This window comes from Eptatretus burgeri, chromosome 7, assembly GCF_056783735.1.
Source record: "Eptatretus burgeri isolate ZD-2024b chromosome 7, Ebu_testis_v1, whole genome shotgun sequence".
NCBI classification, from domain to species: domain Eukaryota; kingdom Metazoa; phylum Chordata; class Myxini; order Myxiniformes; family Myxinidae; genus Eptatretus; species Eptatretus burgeri.
The window spans coordinates 41,807,686-41,826,687 of NC_140967.1; the positions used below are offsets into that span (position 1 = coordinate 41,807,686).

The following is a 19,002-nucleotide window of genomic DNA, read 5'->3' on the forward strand; positions in this document are numbered from 1 at the left end:
TTATCACATCTACCAACTCACTTAAATTTATCCACACAGACTCAAAAAGAGAAAAACTCACAAAATGTCATGTAGAAATGTATTCTCATTAGATAATACATCTTAAATTTGAAGACGGGCCCAAAACTGGCCATGGGTGATTATTTTTCGAAGCGGATGATTCGCAGCGGACGAGGCTGCTCGGTTTCATGGTTTTGGAGTTATGGAGAAGACACGCACGCACGCACGCACACCAGTGAAGATTCATGTGTAGTTTTAGAACTTCTAATTCTGTTTTAAGTGTTTTTATAAATAAGGAGTTACTGGAAAGTGTTTCCCATGAGGGGACAGACATTGTCCAATTTAAAGATAACTAGGTTAAGACATCCCATCTATTTATTCTCAGTGGAACTGGGTGGAGCCAGACAGGATGGAGGCATCACCTCATGTTCCGACCACCAACAGGAGTCTCCTCCATAGCAGTCTGTCAGCAAGCCAGGGTGAGGATTTGTTCGTTGCCAACGCTGGGGTCTGTGGGTGTCCTCAGGAGGTGGAGACTCTTGGAGGACTCAGGGCAGGATTTGGGGCCTTTGGGTGGGGAATAGTGAGGCCCTCAGGGGCCAGGGCAAATATTGGTATAACTCCTGGGTCATGATTGCTAGGGCCCCTAGAGGCAGAGACCATTGTGGCACGTGATTTATTAGCCTCTGGAGGCAGAGACTTGCGGCAGTGCCGGGGTTGGACACAAAAGCCCAACCCCAACAGGAACATGCTCTTTTGACACAGGTCTGACTCCTGCTCTTGCCTTGGTGGAGATGAGGCAGCACTGTGCAGGTTCATCGACAGCATTGGCTCTTAACCTGGGGGACGTGAGTAATTTCCAGAGGGGGCGCAAGCCCGGAGAAAGAAGTAGGAATTTCTCTAATTATTTTTGGAATGATCTCAACAAGTGTTTGCATTATATCGTGATGAGCATAAAAAAACAAAAGTATCACCTTTAATAATTTTCGTTTTCTCTTCGCGACTAGGCCAACCATTTTCTGTATTAACATTAATTTAAATTTAATATTAAAATTTATATTTTATTTTAATATTAAAATAAAAATTTCCATGGATTTGCAGTACCTATTTCAAACTAAATCATTTGCAATGAGTGCAAAAGAGCGGAAGCATCTTGACGAACATATTCGATTTGGATTTGTGTCCCTCCAAAAGTGTGACACAGAGGTACCCCAGAGCGTAATGTGCTACAAGAGTCTGAGCAATGATGGCATGCAGCCCACACGCTTGGAACGCCACTTGAAGACAATGCATCCTGCACTAGCTGCCAAACCCAATGCATTCTTTGAAACAAAAGGCAATCCTTGAAACAAGCCAAGATGGACAGCAGTGGAGCATTTCGGCAACAGACTTCAAAGGTTGTTGATGCTTCCTATGAGGTCGCCATGTTGATTGCAAAGAGCAAAAAGAGCCATAACATCGGAGAGATTCTCATAAAACCAAGTGTACTGCATGCAGCAGAGCTCATTCTGGGGAAGGATATGCAAACAAGCTTTCCCAAATCTCTCTATCAAACGACACTGTCAAGGGAAGGATCGATGAAATGTCTCAAGACATCAAAGATCAAGTTCTCGACCAAGTAAGAGCTTCTCCTGTATTTGCCATCCAGTTGGACGAAAGGACTGATGTTGCTCAGTGTTCTCAGCTACTGATGTATGCTCGTTTGGTGTCAGGCAACAGTGTAAAAGAGGAAATGCTCTTCTGCCATCCCATGGAAAATTATACAACAGCAACAGATATTTTTCAAGTGGTATCAAACTTCTTCCAGGAAAATAAACTTTCGTGGAACTCGCTGGTAGGGGTGTGTACTGATGGAGCTCCGGCCATGTTTGGTTTGCAATCTGGTTTCATAACAAGAGTGAAAGAAAAAAAGTCCATCTGCTATAGGTACGCATTGCACCCTTCATCGTGAAGCCTTAGCATCCCAAACTCCACCTGCTGAAATGAGGGATGTCATGAACCTGGCTATCAAGGTAGTTAACTTCATCAAAGCTGGAGCCGTAAACAGTCGTCTCTTCAAACAACTGTGTGTGGATATGGATTTTGAACATCAAGCTTTGCTTTTCCACACAAACGTACGATGGCTTTCGAAGGAAAACTTGCTTGGACGGCTTTATGAACTACGACAAGAAGTGGCAACATTTCTAGATTCGCAGCAGAAAGCAGATCTCCATGACAAGTTCCAGTCTGAAGGATTTTTGCTATCTCTAGCTTACCTGGAAGACATCTTTGAAGCACTGAATGCCATCAACCTCAAACTCCAAGGGAAAAACATCAACATTGTCATGCACCATGTCATCATTCGAGCCTTCATGGCCAAACTCGACTTCAGGAAATGTCAAATTCAGGATGGAAATACAGCCAGTTTTGCTAACTTGGATTCTGCTCTCATTCAACAGTTACCTTGATTCTGAGTTAAAGAAACAAATAATTACTCATCTGACTGAATTGAAAGCAGAATTCATCAGATACTTACTTCCCAGATATAGATGAGAAGCGCGAAGCCTGGAAATTCATTAGGAACCCACTTCAATGTGAAGTATCTGATATTTCAGACGAAGTGCAAGAGGAGTTTCTTGAGTTAAAGTTCAACTCCTCGGCTGAAGAAGACTTCAAAAAACTGGATCTAGAGACGTTCTGGGTCACGTACCTTCCTATTTACCCTTTACCCTTGATCTCACATCAAGCTCTTCAGATTCTGACAATGTTTGGATCAACGTATCTTTATGAAGCTGCATTTTCCACACTCGTTGCTGTCAAGACCAAGTACAGAAACAAGCTGAACGTTGAAGGGGACTTGCGTTGTGCTCTCTCTGGCATTCAACCACGCATTCAAGATCTGGTAGCTAAGAAGCAATGTGAAGTATCTCATTAAATGTCATCTCATGAAATATGCCATGCGTATGAGTGTTGCTTATACAGAATTATTTGTTCAATAAAAAGACTAAAAATACATTTTTTTCAGTTTTTCCTTTTAATTCAGGAGGGATTTTTAATCATTTGGTTGAAGATGTGAGGATCTAGGTCATGCAGAGGTCATGCAGAAGGAGAGGGGGGAGGGAGGGGGGAGGGGGGCGTGGAGGCAAGGACCAACTACTAGAGGGGGCGTGGTGGTAAAAAGGTTAAGAACCACTGATCTACAGCTTCCTGCCCCAACTATGACTGTGCTCTTCACCACATGCGTTTCCCTCTGTGCTGTTTCTTGTACGAGTGCTTGAGTGTGTGTGGCACCGAAGGGAAATTTTGTCTCTCTGGATTTCTCTTCATACCGTGTCTTGTGTAACAATATTTTCATTTTTTTTAAGGAACAGCATGTCTCGTTTTTCCACCATTTTGATGCAAAGATTATCGGATTCATTTGGAATCACTGGAGAATTAAATTTATTGAAATCATCGATACAATAAGAGAGCCATTTATGTGTGTCTGTCACCATTTTTTATCAGAGATGGCCAAACGGATCTTTGTCAACCTTTCAGTGGTTCATCAGTGAGTACAGGGGAGTTTTTAGACAAAAAAAAACTTCTTAAAATATGGGGAAAATTTTGGATTTTTAAAAAATTCCTCTTTAGTTTAAATCTCTATCATATTGACTTTCACATAGCTTTTGTAGCTATGTGAAAGTAATACGAAATGAGGCCCAACCCCATTCCTTAATAGGTGTCGGGAAGTATTTTGGCCCCCACAAAAAAAAAAGGAAAAATTTATTTTTGATTTCTTCAAAATGCCAACAGGCTTAGAACACCACCAAGCAACGCCGGGTGCCCTGCTAGTGTTTTATAACCGGCAAGCACGTGGCGTTGCTGGACCACAGGCCAGCAATAACCACTCGGTGCTGGCTTGTGAGAAAAAGTTTAGTTTGGCTATATTGATGTGTCAGCTTCAGCGTAATGGTAATTATGTCATTTTTCGTCCATAATTCTGAGAGAATTAACCTGTCTAAAAGGATGGGATCTTCACTTGTTAAAATTATTATTATTATTATTATTATAAATATTTTTATTATTAGTATTATTATTAGTCGTATTATTATTATAATAATATACCTCAGCAGAAGGTATTGGCTGAAGGCCTATTTGAGAAGTACCGTAAAATTCAGACCATTGAGCGCATCGTTATATAAGCCGCATCCCCTAAATTAAAAAAAAAATCTGGAATTTAAACACACACAAGCCGCACTGGTTTATAAGCCGCAAATGTTGCACAAAAAAAACAAGCGCAAAAACGTCCGAAAATTAGCCACAAAAAAGTGATCGATCTTGCTTTGAGTCTAATCTGAACAGTAGAAACACCCCAACCATCCACTCTCTGTGTGTTAACCCAGTCTTTAAGTTAGTCTTCCAGTTTGGGCCATCGGCATTTCCTACCTCTGAAAGCCTTTGTTGACTTTTTGCAGCGAAAAAGTTCACCCCTCTGAGTTTTGAATTTCTCGTGTGGACCTCTTGTTTCTTCATGCCGCACTCTTACCAAATCAATATCTCTCTAAATATATTCTGAGGTCGCAAACTCATCACTGAAGAAAGCAGGGAAACACACAAACAGCCGCGGCGATCAGGGAAGACACTTGGAGTGTGGATTGAACTTTTTCTAGCTCAGCTCTGGTTTACCTCGCTCATTCTACGTTTTTCAAGTTTCAGTTAACAATGCAAGGTAATAAACGTAAATATAAATACCATATAGATAAATAATGACGTCGATCCAAGTAAGAAGAATAACCTCTCTGCGACGAGTCAGGAAAATTAATTGACTTTCTGCAGGAAGAGGACTTTTACAGTGAATTTTGAATTCACGAAGAGTCAAAACCAGTTTTGAAACCTTATGTGAATCTAAACATAGACTGGAGACTGATGACAACAACTTGATTTGGCCTGAACGCATCATCGGGAAAACCCACAACATCGGAACAATCCATAAACAAGCCGCATCGTTATTTTAGCCACAGAGGTCGAAGTTGAGGGAAAAAGTTGCGGCTAATAGTCCGAAGTTTACGGTAGTGAAATCCTTGATGTGAGGTGGATGATCTAGTAATGGCTAACGTCAACCAGAAAACTACACCTGTGGAGAAGAGGGTGCGTACACGTCGCTGAAGCTGTCGAAGGCATGTCCTCCTTCCAGTGGATGACACTGTCATCCAATTATTCCCCAACCATTTCTCTACCACTTGCATGGTTTGTACTACTTTTGTACCATAAAAAAACAACCAAAAACACAACGGAGTTCCAGCTATAATGACTTGGAAACTTGCCACCGTTTCCCTGGGCTTGCCTCAGCGTGGGTGACTTGTCGACTGCATCCTCCATGGTTGCTTCACTCCACCACACAACAGCAATGCTAATCATATCTTAGTCGGTAGTCTCGACGTCTGGGGATGAGTCTCTGACCTCAACCTCTCCCTGCTGCAACCTGTTGGTCAAAAGTCCCAATGTGACGTCTGTATTTCGGTCATGCAGAAGGAGAAAACTGATAACCCTTCTGTGCCTGGACCCGATTAGTCAGTGTGAAATCCTCTTTCCACACTTAGTCTAGATCGTCCAGTGTCCTCCTGGTACCTTACCAACTATCGGGTGGTAGAATATATCTGGCAGGTACAGTACTAGACTTCAACTACACCCATCAAGTTAGGAGTATGTACCTTAACCTTGGCCATCGCCATCTTCTGTATCGTGTTGTCAATGAGAATTTTATTTTTAATTGTTGTGGTTGAATTTCAAGGTACTGGTCCTTCACAAACACCTTCTTCACGGATCTGCTGCAACCAGTGTCGTTCAAAATCTGTAACATCCATAAAATTCTCACCTTCTTTTGGGTCGTGAGTGTCCTCAATAGCATTTTAGTTTACCCAAATAAAATACAATTATCCATTAATAGCTTGACAACTAAAACAAATTTTGTGGTGAAAAAAATCTCAATTTTAACCCCATGCTCACCCCATGTACTCAAAGTCAGAGAAGATGAAAGTGCTCTCAGGGTTGAAGCCACAAGCAATGATGTCTTTTGCATTTTCAAGTGCCAGGCGCTGGGTCTCCTCCAGACTCAAATCCTTCCACAAAAACTTTTCGTCGTCAGTAAGTTGGATAACCAGTGGCACGCGAAATATGTCCTGCAACCACCTAAAGGAAGCGTATGAATGTGGGGAGAGCAGTTTGTCCAGTTAAGCTTTTACACTGGATTAATCAGCATTTATTATGGGGGGGTTGGGGGGGGAGGGCAGAAAGATAGCCATGAAAAAGCATGAGGTAATGCATCCCTTAAAACACTAAAGTTAATACAGCCCAATTCAAATTTTTAAAAATGAACCAGATATGCCAGCAGGAATCGAAAAATAGATGCAACAATAATTCCACATGGTTGCACATGCAAAAAACTAAACACAGCGAGTGGTCTCTCTAGAGTATGAATAACTGCCAATTCAAAAAGGGCCCGATGTACACCACTTCTCCAATTTGAATACTGCACTGACAATTTAAATGTCAACAATTTTAATAGTAGCCTGGTGTTGGCTCAGTGGTTAGGGTGGCGGCTTGGGATCCGAGGGTCCTGAGTTCAAGCCTCGTTGCCCGCTGAATTAATTCATCAGGGGGTTGACTCAGCCTGCCATCCTTCCGAGGTCGGCAAAATGAGTACCAGCTTGCTGGGATGACCGAGTCATTCAAGTATCCTGCGTCAGAGTGGCGACCTGTCCAGGATTGTGCCCAATAGCCAAGGAGACTGCTTCGGCAGCACCAACGCTCTGTACAGAGTATGGTCCCAATGGACAATTTTAATAGGTTGTGGTTTTTTTTTTTTTTTTAGTTTAAGCTATCACTTCTCGTGCATTGCAACATATAAATAAACCTGCATCCTGATTCTCTTATGCTACTTTAATGTCCATTCAAAATGGCAAGCGTCAATTTAAGAATAACTCACAACTATGACATACGTAAGGACGCAAAAATGAACACAATAAGATGACAAAAAAGTTGTCACTGACAAAACTGCTTGAAACTCTCTAATGACCCAAATTTACCATATTTATATGAGCAGATTCCTGAGGGCTGCAGTCTGCAATATTAATAGACTAGGTCAATTTTCAGAAAATTTAATGGTGGAGGCATTTCCTGTTTACGGCTGGCAAACACCTTTTTTAGATGTATTTATATGTTCTAAATCAATCTAGGGGGTTTGCCCGGCTGTATTTTCAATGATTAACCCATAAACTTGACAAATCCAAGATGGCCACCATCGCTTGTAGAAAATACCAAAATTATTGTATCTCTTGAACTACTTGACCAATATCAATGATGTTGATGTCTATATTAGGGTTTTCACACATGCTTGATCAGTTGGAATAAGTTTTAAGTTGATTGTAGGTCAAAGTCATGCATTGGGACAAAGGTCAAGGTCATATTTTGACCTCTTGGTGCAGAAATAGGCATATCTCATGAGGAACCTGGTCGACACTAATATGTTTTATCTGTCTTTGCAGGCATGTGGCTATATGACTTGTAGCAATGCATGCTGATCCAGCTTCAAGAAAACGGGGAGTCTTGTTAAATTATGTCAAATGTATAATATGTCAAGAAGAAAACAAACAACACCTTGTTACACCTACATGTGATGGCCTTAAGACAATCCATAATGCAAGACAAATTCGACTGATGTTACAGAATGACAATTTTAGATCTGCAACTGATCGGCTTACTGATGTGTTAGCTGCATGTTCTTCTCCATCAATAACATGTCACAATGGATGCCGTGCCTATACAAGTGCTTACAAACTTGAAAGACTGAAAGCTGCAGATATAACACTTGATCAAATTCAATGTTGTTCTTCAGCCCCCACAACCCTTGAAGAAGAAATCCTCCTACGAAGTAAGGTGACACAGATCAACTGGAACCTCTGCATATTTTGCCGAGAGACCAAAGGAAAAGTCCACCTTATACAGGAGAAGCAAGTTAGCAAACAAATCCTAGAAGCAGCCGAGTATGACCCAAGTTTGAGGACACAACTGGCTTGTGTAAATGATCTCATAGCAGCTGATGGCAAACATCACAGTACCTGGCATGTCACGTTCAAATGTAGCACTGACAAAATAAGCAAATCAGCACTAAATGCCAGTGATGTAGTATTGCTTTGGCTTTGTCATGAGCTTGAGCAATTAGCATCACATGCTGATATTCTAGAGCTTACAGATGTGTGGAAAAGATATTGTTCACAAGCTAATGAAGCGGACATCACCATTCCATCATCATTTATGAGTCGAAGGAGCATATTCAAAGATAAGTTAGCTGAACGTGTGGATGGTGTGTATGAAGTTATAGTTCTCCATGATCAAGCACGCACAGAACACTACTCATCCCAACCAAGTTCCGCCACATCCCATTATCTGACATGGTGAAGGATGATAGAGTAAAGCTCACTATTTTCTCCATTCAAGCATCAAACGGATGACTCGTTTCTCTCCATGATGCATGTTGCACTACGCATAAAAGGTGATATGTTATCACATCCGAAGCCTGATGGAATTGACCGGTTGATAAAGTGCTGGTAACCTCTGACCACACTCTTATTAGGCATCTGATCAAGTAATAATTATATAAGTAAACCAGAACATTTGCAGTTTTAATCAATGTTATCAGCTAAGTCTTTTCACCTGTCTAATCTGTGTTTAACTTAAATTTTCAAGTTTATATTCACATATCGGATCAAAGGTCTATTCTAAAATATGACAAGGACAATTGAACATTGAGTTGCTAAAGGCACTGAAATTTTAAGAATGCCATTATACAGGCACATGATCGTTCTCAGTAGATCATAAAGTATGATTGAGAATGTTGATTAGGGTGTTCGAAAAAAATGAAAGTTTGATTTTTGCTGCTCCCTGATTTTGCCTTTGTTCCAATACCCCATAAGAACTTATAGGTCAAAAATGAACAATATTCCATGATATTTAGGGGTTCCAAAAGTTGGCACAATTATGTCCATTATGGAGAGGGCATTTTGCACTGCAATGTCAAAAAGCTCATCTCGGTCTCCTTGGAAAAACTCTTCTTTCATCCTATATGACTGCTGTGGTTTTTGACGATTCTTTTTCAGCTCTTGATATAGATGGTAAAGCTTCATCACCCTTTCCTGACATTTGTCCAGTGGCTGGATGGGAATCCGGGCTTTTTCCCAAAGTTCCGAAACAGTTTCAATGGTCCGCTTTGCACTTTCCTTAATAGTACTTCCATGCTCCGTGTGGCGGTATAAGAAATTGCACAGAACTGCTCCGTTAGTTGGCAAGCCAGCACAGTGAATATCTGCTGTAGGTTTGCCAACCAACCATACTGACAAAGAACTCATTGTGGTGCTTGCAGTTGCCATGACACAATCTGAAAAAGGAAGGTATGTAAATTCCAATGAAAATATCAAACAACCATATTAATTGTGAAGTGTACTGCATTGCGCATATTCGACGGCAAGTTGTCAGTTACAGTTTGGCAAATTTCAACAATATTGTGCCAACTTGAGGAACCCCTAAACATCCTTCAAACTGCTTCATATTTGGTGTGTATGTTTCCACTATCAAATGGAACAAAGGCACACCCAGGGAGCATGAATATTCATACTTTTATTTTTACCCCCTATTATGAAGCACCCTCATGTTGATGTTATATCTAGTTATTTTGTAAAAGAAAAGGGAGTTGTCATGATCGTTATTTTCACTGTCTCATGTCATGTTTGCAAGACACAATAAAGAGAACCTCATTTTGGAGTTGACTTCCTGCATGCTGGATTCTGTGTTTAATGTGGTGCATGTTTTGAAGCATTACAGCTTGTAACAGGCTTTAATGAACATTATAAGATATGTATCATGCATGTGTTGATATTTGATTTAAGCAGTTTATAAATTAACAAAGTCTTGCCAGCCGTTTCTGCTTTATTGAGATGCAAAAATTCAGTTATGATTTCCCATTCATTATGAAACTCATTTGGTAACTGCACCCCTCTTCTACATTGATCAATGACAAAATATAACTATAGCTGTATTCATTTACAGTCAGTATATCCCATATCTGAACCATGATATTATAATAAAGTTAAGTCACTCATTTAAAGTCAGTCAGTGATAAAATTTGCCCTAATGTGGTGGGCATCTTGATTTCTTAACATATTGGGGTCGAAATAATGGTTTCAATGTATTCCTTGTACCTAAAAAGATACAAACAGATGTTTAACCTCTGCCATCGAAGATGGACGGAGGTTACTGTTTTCACCCGTCTGTTTGTTTGTTTGTTTGTGAACAGTATTACGGAAAAACTCCTGGACGGATTTCAACGATACTTGGTGGGTGGATTAGGTATGGCCCAAGGATCATGCCATTAGATTTTGGACTTGGTCAAAAGTCCAATATGGCTGCTATGGGGGCCATTTTGAAAAAAATATTTAATTTTTTTTTTTGCATTTCTACATGTTTTAAGTGATTTCCAACCAAAAAATAATTTGTTATAGGAAAAAAAACCCCCAAATTTTGCAACATTTTTTCAAAAAATTTTCAATTTTATTTGAAAAATATATGAATTTTTTTTTTTTGCATTTCTACGTTTTAAGTGATTTCCAACCCCCTCCCAACCCAAAAAAATTTGTTAGAGGAAATAAAAACAAATTTTGCACCTATTTTTTCAAAAAAAAATGATTTTTTTTTTGGGCATTTCTACATGCGCGTCGATCCAGTTTAGTTTATTCAATCGTGGTTCAGTAGAGTCTGATCCGTTTTGTCCTACAATGAATAGGATATCAGGTTCACTTAAGTGACCCAGCAGTATTGGCGGCAGAGGTTTTGCACTCTACCAAGTGCTCCCCCTCTAGTTTTTTATGTTCTTACAATGTTTGGCACCAAAGATATGAAAAAAACGAATTTTTCATGTATTGGTGACGGCCATTTTCATCTTGCCAAAACTTCGTTTTTGCAAGATCTGTTGCTTGGTAAGTTTTTTTTTTGTTTGTTTGTCTGTAATCATTGGATTTTTCACCTTTATATCTCTCTGTAGAGCACAATTCTCATCGGAAACTCTTGTGGGTACACATATCGTAGTATTATTACAATACCATTCAGCACACATAAAGGTCAAGGTCAAGGTCAAAGGTCAAGGTCACTTTGCGTTAAATCATGGTCGCCGAAACCCTTATTTTTTGAGTAATTTTAATCGAATCATCTCCAAACTTTATGGGAATGTAGTATATGGTCTGGCGCTCAGCTGATTAGTTTTTGGTGGCGATTGGCCTTGACCTTCATGGTTAGCGCCGAAGGTCGAAATATTTTGACCCCAAGGTCAAATTTTGAAATCTTAGGTACCATATCGTGTAATACCTCATATGAAAACCCTTTATGAGTGCTTTCTAGATATGTCAAGCTTGAGACATTATGATGTCATTTGGTGACGTTATGAGGCAAACGCATATTTTTCATGGTTACTCTGTAGAACGATTCTCATCGGAATCTCTCGTAGGCAGATATTCCTCAAGGAGTTGCTCCTGGTGGATAGCAGCTCTGTTCACCTCAGTGTGACCTTAAAGAAGTCACACGTGGTCACCTTTTGGCAAGATAAGGGTGGCACCCTGCGGGTGACATTGGTTTTTATTGATTTATCAAGTTTATGGGTTAACCATTGAAAATGCAGCTGGGCAAACCTCCTAGTTCGATTTTGAACATATAAATACATCTAAAAAAGTTGTTTGTCAGCTGTAAACATGAATATGCCTCCACCATTAACATTTTCTGAAAATTGACCTCGTCTACCTCCTGAGATATGCTTATTTCTGCACCAAGAGGTCAAAATATGACCTTGACCTTTGTCCCAATGCATGACCTTGACCTAAAATTAACTTAAAACTTATTCCAAATGATCAAGCATGTGTGAAAACCCTGATATAGACATCAACATCATTGATATTGGTCAAGTAGTTCCAGAGATGCAATAATTTAGGTATTTTCTATAAGCGATGGTGGCCATCTTGGATTTGTCAAGTTTATGGGTTAATCATTGAAAATACAGCCGGGCAAACCCCGAGATTGATTTATAACCTATAAATACATCTAAAAAGTTGTTTGCCAGCCGTAAACATGAATGCCTCCACAACTTTAAATATGTACATTTTCCCAGATTCTGCCCAGTCTATAATGGGATGTGTTGAAAATGCATAAACCTAATCGACAACCTTGATCAATGGATAAGAACCAACTATGGTACAGGACTCCATATTGGCTGCGAAGATGTACATCCATTGCCATCCTCCTACAAGTTTTTTTGTTTTATTTTCGCTCTACGAAAGGAAAAAAAGAGGAGAGAGAGAGAGAGGAGGGGAGGAAACTGAAGCTTGCAAGTAAAATGGTTGAGTTAGGAAAGGTTAATGGGGTTAATGAAGGTAATGTGTCAAAATTGGGGATGAGAAGAGGTGGTGGTGCACTGTTTGCTTGAAGTCTGAGAGGAAAGAGTGGGACAGAACAGCCTCTGCAATGTGGTTCCATAGACTATAAATGAGGAATAAAAGAGTTGGTATGCAGTCAGCCTGGATTTTGGAAGTTTAACCAGGATGGGTTTACTGGAAGAATGTGTGCAACCTGGAGTTACTGGGGATGGTCGGAGGACCGAGAGAACAGAAAGAGCAATCTTGGAGAACGGTGGGTTAAACAATGGTACGGTGGGGTGGGGTGGGGTGGGCCTTCCTTGCCCTTCTACCACTGCATAAATTTGCAAATCCCTGCATACATTTGTGAGACAAAAAAGCAGAGATCTAATTGGCATAAGTCTGTCATATTTGATCAACATATCTTCTTCTTTATCAGCCACAGTTATTCGCACATTATTATGGGGTTGGACAGGGGAAGCTTGGCCCAAGTCTTTCACGAACTGGCTGACCAGGCCTGGTGTTCGATTAAGGTTAGGGCAAGAACTTGTGATTTGGCCAGGGTGACAGCGAGAGATCACCTGCTCTTCACAACAGACACTGTGGGATCTTTAACATCCACCAACTGATGCCAGCAGATAGGACGCCTGTTTAACGTTCATATTTGACAAATATATAAAAATATGTGTCAGTTCCCCAACTATAGCGAGAAATTCTTGCAAGCAAAAACATGCACAAGATAATGAAGGGGAACAAGTGCTGTACTTGGTAAAAATGAATGGCACTAGATGTCCAAGATGCATGGCCTCTGAGGAAGGGCCACGTCCAGTGTAGAGATAGAATGGTCGTCCAGCTTCATGTGCATCCAAGATCTGCTCGAAATCCCTACAAGAATAAACATCATAAACTCAAAGCGCAAAATCAGCTGCTTAAGTCAAAATCAGAAGGTTGTTTTAAAGTAGGGAAACCAACATATTTAAAGAAGAAGGCTGCATCGCCAAAGCCAAACTCCAAAAATGCACAACTCTAAAGGCCATGAGATATGGGACATTCTCCATACCTCACAACCAGCTGATTGTGAAAAAAATACAACCAATGACTGTGCACAGGGAGCACTAAGCACCCACCTGTGAGAAAAGAATATTCCACGGCGAAGGAATGGATGAGCTCGTTGTCCTGTTACTCTCTCAACTCTTTCTATCAGCTCTGAAGTAATCTTTGTGCTGCCAAAACGTACTACATTGCAGGGTTTGGAAGAGAGGTGAAAAAGATAGGTGGAGGGGCAACAATTAACCACACATCATCTTAAATTATGTGAAGTTGGAAATGAAAATAATGGCCAGATAGAGTAACTAGTGTCTCTCACATAAAATACATCAGTTAAAAGAGCTCAGAAGCTCAAGGATTTAATATTATCACGTGAGAGGCTTTGCTAACGCAGACTGTCTGAGTCAGAGGTCTGATAAAAGCCTCTGCAAATGCCGTAACGATGTTAGAATTTACTCCATTCCTTTTTACCAATTTACAATCCCCCAAGGATTGCTCAAATCCACACTGAAACTGGCAGTTGTTAGTGCGCAGAAAGGCAAAAGGCAGGAAGACGTTTCTAAGCAAATAATGGTTTATTAAAAAAAACAATATGCGGTGCAAGGAAGGAAAGAACAATCGATAAATACGGAACAGGACTGGCGGCGGACAGACATAGATAGGGATAGGAGGAGGGTGGGGGGGGGTCACACACTTATGTAAAAGAAGAACTATTTCCCACTATGGCACCAAAATACCAGATTCAAACAGACAAAAGGGGTCACAGGTGAGAACTTTAGGCAGGCACAAGCTGGTCTCTGCTGTACCATACATGACCTTTGGTCGTGAACATTGTGTAAGCTGGTAATGGTGCCAGCAGGGTGAAATGCTGCTCAGAAGAGTTATGGCGATGAGGAGGCCAAGAGACGAGGGAGGCGGTCAAGCAGAGATAGTATGTCTTCTTTATAAAATGTAATCTGCACGCACATACATGAAAATGGCCTTTATCACCTCAGGGACTAGCTTCCCAACAAGTGGCTGATCCCATTCATTAGCCACCTGCTGTCTCTGGGCAGCGCCATCTTCCAGGCCATTCCTCCCTGCAGAGCAGCCCCTGGTAAAGGTGTTCCGCCCCTCTCCAGTGCCTGCTAGCTCACTTCCAGGCCACGGCCCACTGTGTTCTGGCCAAACAGCCTCTGATTATTACTTTTAAAGCATGCAGCACTTTCCCGTGCCTTTGTGTCAAAGTCCTCCACCTGGCCTACCCTGTACGGAAGGTCGAATACAAAACAACCTTACTCCATACTGTTCTAGGATTATGATCACGGCCTTCTGGGTGCACATATTACGCACGACTCACCCCTGACAAATCCCCAATACAGGAGTAAATCTAAACTACACGATTCACAAGGTCCATAATAATCCTAACACAATTGAGCGGTGGACTTCCCCTTCACCTCCCCCCCAAACTCCCCATTTCCACATTATACAGCCACCTCCCCAGAACCTTGTGCTCCTGCCAGGGCTCTCCATCGGGAACTCAAGATTCCGGCTTCAACACTTAGACACACACACAAAATTATTTAATCCAGTAAATTAGAGAGGGGTGTGGGGAGGTGAGCTGCAGTTACCTTTTCTGCTCCCCTTAAATATCTGTCCATCAAAATTTCCATAAAAATCACAAAAGGTACAAAATTCTTTCATTCAGGTCTTTTTATCGTTCAATTTTACTCTGCCGCCCTCGACTTAAGATGGTGTCCTTTGGGCGGTGGGACAAGATGGCAAGATGCAAAAACAAGCAAGCCTACCTTGTATGACAATCTAACTTAACCAAATACAAACAACCATCTAATTGACCATGTCCCCCAGTATACGTCACCTGCTCCAGCTGTCAGCTGAGCCAAAGTACCCAATTTAAAATCTACATACCAATTGTTTGTGCTATCTGCACCATAAAGTACTGTACCTCTTGATGTCATTGGCCAAAGTCCATGTCCTTTTATAAATCAGACAGAATAATGCACAAAACCAACCAATATACTTGAAAAAGCTTTGCTTTCCACAAGTAATAATAAATAAATAAATAAACCTTTTAAACAATGCATTTGCAGCATTTTTCAAGAACGTATCCCCCACGAATAGCAGGGTCCGACATAGCGCGCACATGCACACATACAGTGTACACACACACACACACACACACACACACACACACACACACACACACACACACACACACACACACACACACACACACACACACACACACACTTCTCTGAACCAGTCAAAAGTTTGGACACACCTACTCATTCAAGGGTTTTTCTTTATTATTACTATTTTCTACATTGTGGAATAATAGTGAAGACATCAAAACTATGAAATAACACATAGGAATTATGCAGTAACCAAAAAAGTGTGAAGCAAATCAAAGTATATTTTATATTTTAGATTCTTCAAAGTGACCACCCTTTGCTTTGATGATAGCCTTGCACTCTTGGGATTCTCTCATCCAGCTTCATGAGGTAGTCACCTGGAATGCCTTTCCAATCTTGAAGGAGTTCCCACATATGCTGAGCACTTGTTGGCTGCCTTTCCTTCACTCTGCGGTCCAACATCTCAATTGGGTTTAGGTCGGATTATTGTGGAGGCCAGGTCATCTGATGCAGCACTCTATCACTCTCCTTATTGGTCAAATAGCCCTTACACAGCCTGGAGGTGTGTTTTGGGTCATTGTCCTGTTGAAAAACAAATGATCGTCCCACAAAGCACAAACCAGATGGGATGGTGTATCACTGCAGAATGCTGTGGTAGCCATGCTGGTTAAGTGTGCCTTGAATTCTAAATATATTGCCGACAGTGTCACCAGCAAAGCATCCCCACACCATCACACCTCCTCAATGCTTCACGGTGGGAACCACACATGCAGAGATCATCCGTTCACCTTCTCGGTCTCACAAAGAAACGGCGGTTGGAACCAAAAATCCCAAATTTGGACTCATCAGACCAAAGGACAGATTTCCACCGGCCCAATGTCCGTTGCTCGTGTTTCTTGGCCCAAGCAAGTCTCTTCTTCTGATTTGCCTCCTTCAGCAGTGGTTTCTTTGCAGCAATTCCACCATGAAGGCCTGATTCACGCACAGTCTCCTCTGAACAGTTGATGCTGAGATGTGTGTGTTACTTGAACTCTGTGAGGCATTTACTTGGGCTGCAATCTGAGGTGTTAATTGGCAATTTCTGAGGCTGGTAACTAATAAACTTTTCCTCTACAGTAGAGGTAACTCTGGGTCTTCCTTTCCTGTGGCGGTCCTCATGAGAGCCAGTTTTGTCATAGCGTTTGATGGTTTTTGTCACTGCACTTGAAGAAACTTTCAAAGCTCTTGAAATTTTCTGGAACGACTGACCTTCATGTCTTAAAGTAATGATGGACTGTCATTTCTCTTTGCTTAGTTAAGTTGTTCTTACCATAATATGGACTATGACAGGACAGACAAAATAATGGTCTTTTACCAAATAGGGCTATTTACTATATAACTTGTCACAACACAACTGATTAGCTCAAACACATTAAGAAGGAAAGAAGTTCCACAAATTAACTTTTAACAAGGCACACCTGTTCATAAAAAAAGCATTCCAGGTGACTGCCTCAAGAAACTGGTTGAGAGAATGCCAAGAGTGTGCAAAGCTGTCATCAAGGTAAAGAGTGGCTACTTTGAAGAATCTAAAATATAAAATATACTGAGACGTTCATGGGACTTGAACAGTCCCGCCAACGTAGGATGAGCCGAAACGCTGGAGGCGGTTTATCGGTTTACAATCCAAGGGTGGTGGTTCTGATCGCTCTCTAGCAAACGGGACGAGGAAGGTGGCACGAGTCACTTTTTACTGAGTTAATAACGTTTATTTCTACACAAGAGCGATAAGAAGGCTCGGCAAGAGGAGGGATCCGTGGGCGATTCGACGAAAGGTGGTGTGGATTCGGGCGTGGGGGAAAACACAAACAATTTCAATGGATATACAGCAAAATGTAAAGAATCAATTCATCGGTACACGAATCTCAAACCCTCTAAGGCGCCAGGCACAGGCACACACACACACACACACACACACACACACACACACACACACACACACACACACACACACACACACACACACACACACACACACACACACACACACTAGCTAGTTCGTCAGGCTTGCCCATGGTGTCGATGCAAAAGTCATTGGATTGGTGCCGGACGAGCTGGCATTGCGCCTGTCAGGGGCAGGAGACACGGTGGTGCAGATGTTCCGTGAAACCTTCCGTGCAGAAATTGTGGTTCTTGGCCTGTGAGCTCCAACCAGCCACCGTGGTGTTGTTCTTGGTGGTGTCGACCTCCTGCAGTGTGGGCCCAAAACCCCTCACAGCCACCAGGGAACCCAGTTCATGCGCTAAGATGGGAGCAGGAGAGGGAGGCAGGTCTGCCCACTGTCTGGTCCCGTACCCAGAGAGGGCAGAACACGAGAGCCAAACGAAGTGAGGCACGAGGCACAGCAAGGCCACGAGGAACGACGAATCGAGGAACGAGCAAGCGCAACGAGAGAGCGCTGAGAGAAGAGAGCCTCGACAAGAGGGGCTAAGAGAAGAGAGCCTCGACAAAAGGGGTGAGCAAACTGCCCAGCTATTTTTATCTCTCTCTCCTCCAGTCAGATCGTTTCATCCTCATGAGTCCTCGTAACTTCCCACGGAGCCCCATTATTGGTCTTCCGCCTGCCGCCTTCCGCCAATCGTCATCAAGGGGGCGGAGCCATCCGCAGCACCGTTCTGTCACATCACGGCAAGCCTACAGGAAATACTAAAAGGGAATACACATCAACACTTACCCTAACCCATCTCCCTATCTAATTAAGTGACAGTTATCATTTCTCCCTCAAAGAAATGGGCATGTACTCGACAATTTATCACCACTGATTTCCTACTTCATTACATCGAGATCCTGGTACAACTCAAACAGCATGGCATACCTAATTACACATCCTAATTACCCTTTGAATGCATACCCCCCCCCCCCAGAAGTAACAATACTTTGATTTGTTTTACACTTTTTTGGTTGCTACATAATTCCATTTGTGTTATTTCATCGTGTTGATGACTTCACTATTATTCTACAATGTAGAAAATAGTAAAAATAAAGAAAAACCCTTGAATGAGTAGGTGTCCAAACTTTTGACTGGTACAGTATATGTGTGTGTGCGTGCGCGTGTGTGTGTATACGTACATGTATGTATGTGTGTGCGTGCGCGTGTGTGTGTATACGTACATGTATGTATGTATGTATGTATATATAAATATATATATATATATATATATATATATATATATATATATAAATATATATATATATATATATATATATATAAATATATATATATAAATATATATATATATATATATATATATAAATATATATATATATATATAAATATATATATATATATATATATATATATATATATATATATATATATATATATATCTTGTGTAGGCCTTCTTGGTTGCTTTACGTAGCAGTTTCAGCGAGAAGAGCAA

At 41.3% G+C, this 19,002-nt stretch overlaps 1 protein-coding gene and 2 long non-coding RNA genes across 10 annotated transcripts in view; 1 reads left to right on the plus strand and 2 right to left on the minus strand.

Moving 5' to 3' along the window:
- LOC147023102 (uncharacterized) overlaps window positions 1-9,757 on the plus strand; it is a 53,101-nt gene extending 43,344 nt beyond the window's left edge. For all 3 annotated transcript variants that reach the window (XR_015060034.1, XR_015060033.1, XR_015060032.1), the window contains one exon: window positions 7,503-9,757. This is a non-coding gene — a long non-coding RNA (uncharacterized LOC147023102). The remainder of the gene's footprint in view (window positions 1-7,502) is intronic.
- Window positions 1-19,002, minus strand: part of WARS1 (tryptophanyl-tRNA synthetase 1) — a 57,703-nt gene that overhangs the window by 11,042 nt on the left and 27,659 nt on the right. For 5 of the 6 annotated variants that reach the window (XM_085888148.1, XM_085888147.1, XM_085888146.1 and 2 more), the window contains 3 exons: window positions 13,535-13,643; window positions 13,173-13,292; window positions 5,965-6,147 (listed from right to left, as the gene is read on the minus strand). In XM_085888148.1, coding sequence (XP_085744274.1) covers window positions 5,965-6,147; window positions 13,173-13,292; window positions 13,535-13,643 — 412 coding nt within the window. Of the gene's footprint in view, window positions 1-5,964; window positions 6,148-13,172; window positions 13,293-13,534; window positions 13,644-14,270; window positions 14,411-14,492; window positions 14,531-19,002 lie in introns of those variants that run through there. The other variant, XM_085888149.1, reaches the window with a different exon arrangement.
- LOC147023105 (uncharacterized) lies at window positions 4,184-5,930 on the minus strand. Its single transcript, XR_015060035.1, has 2 exons — window positions 5,670-5,930; window positions 4,184-5,440 (listed from the first exon to the last, which is right to left on the minus strand). It is a non-coding gene; the product is annotated as an uncharacterized LOC147023105 (long non-coding RNA).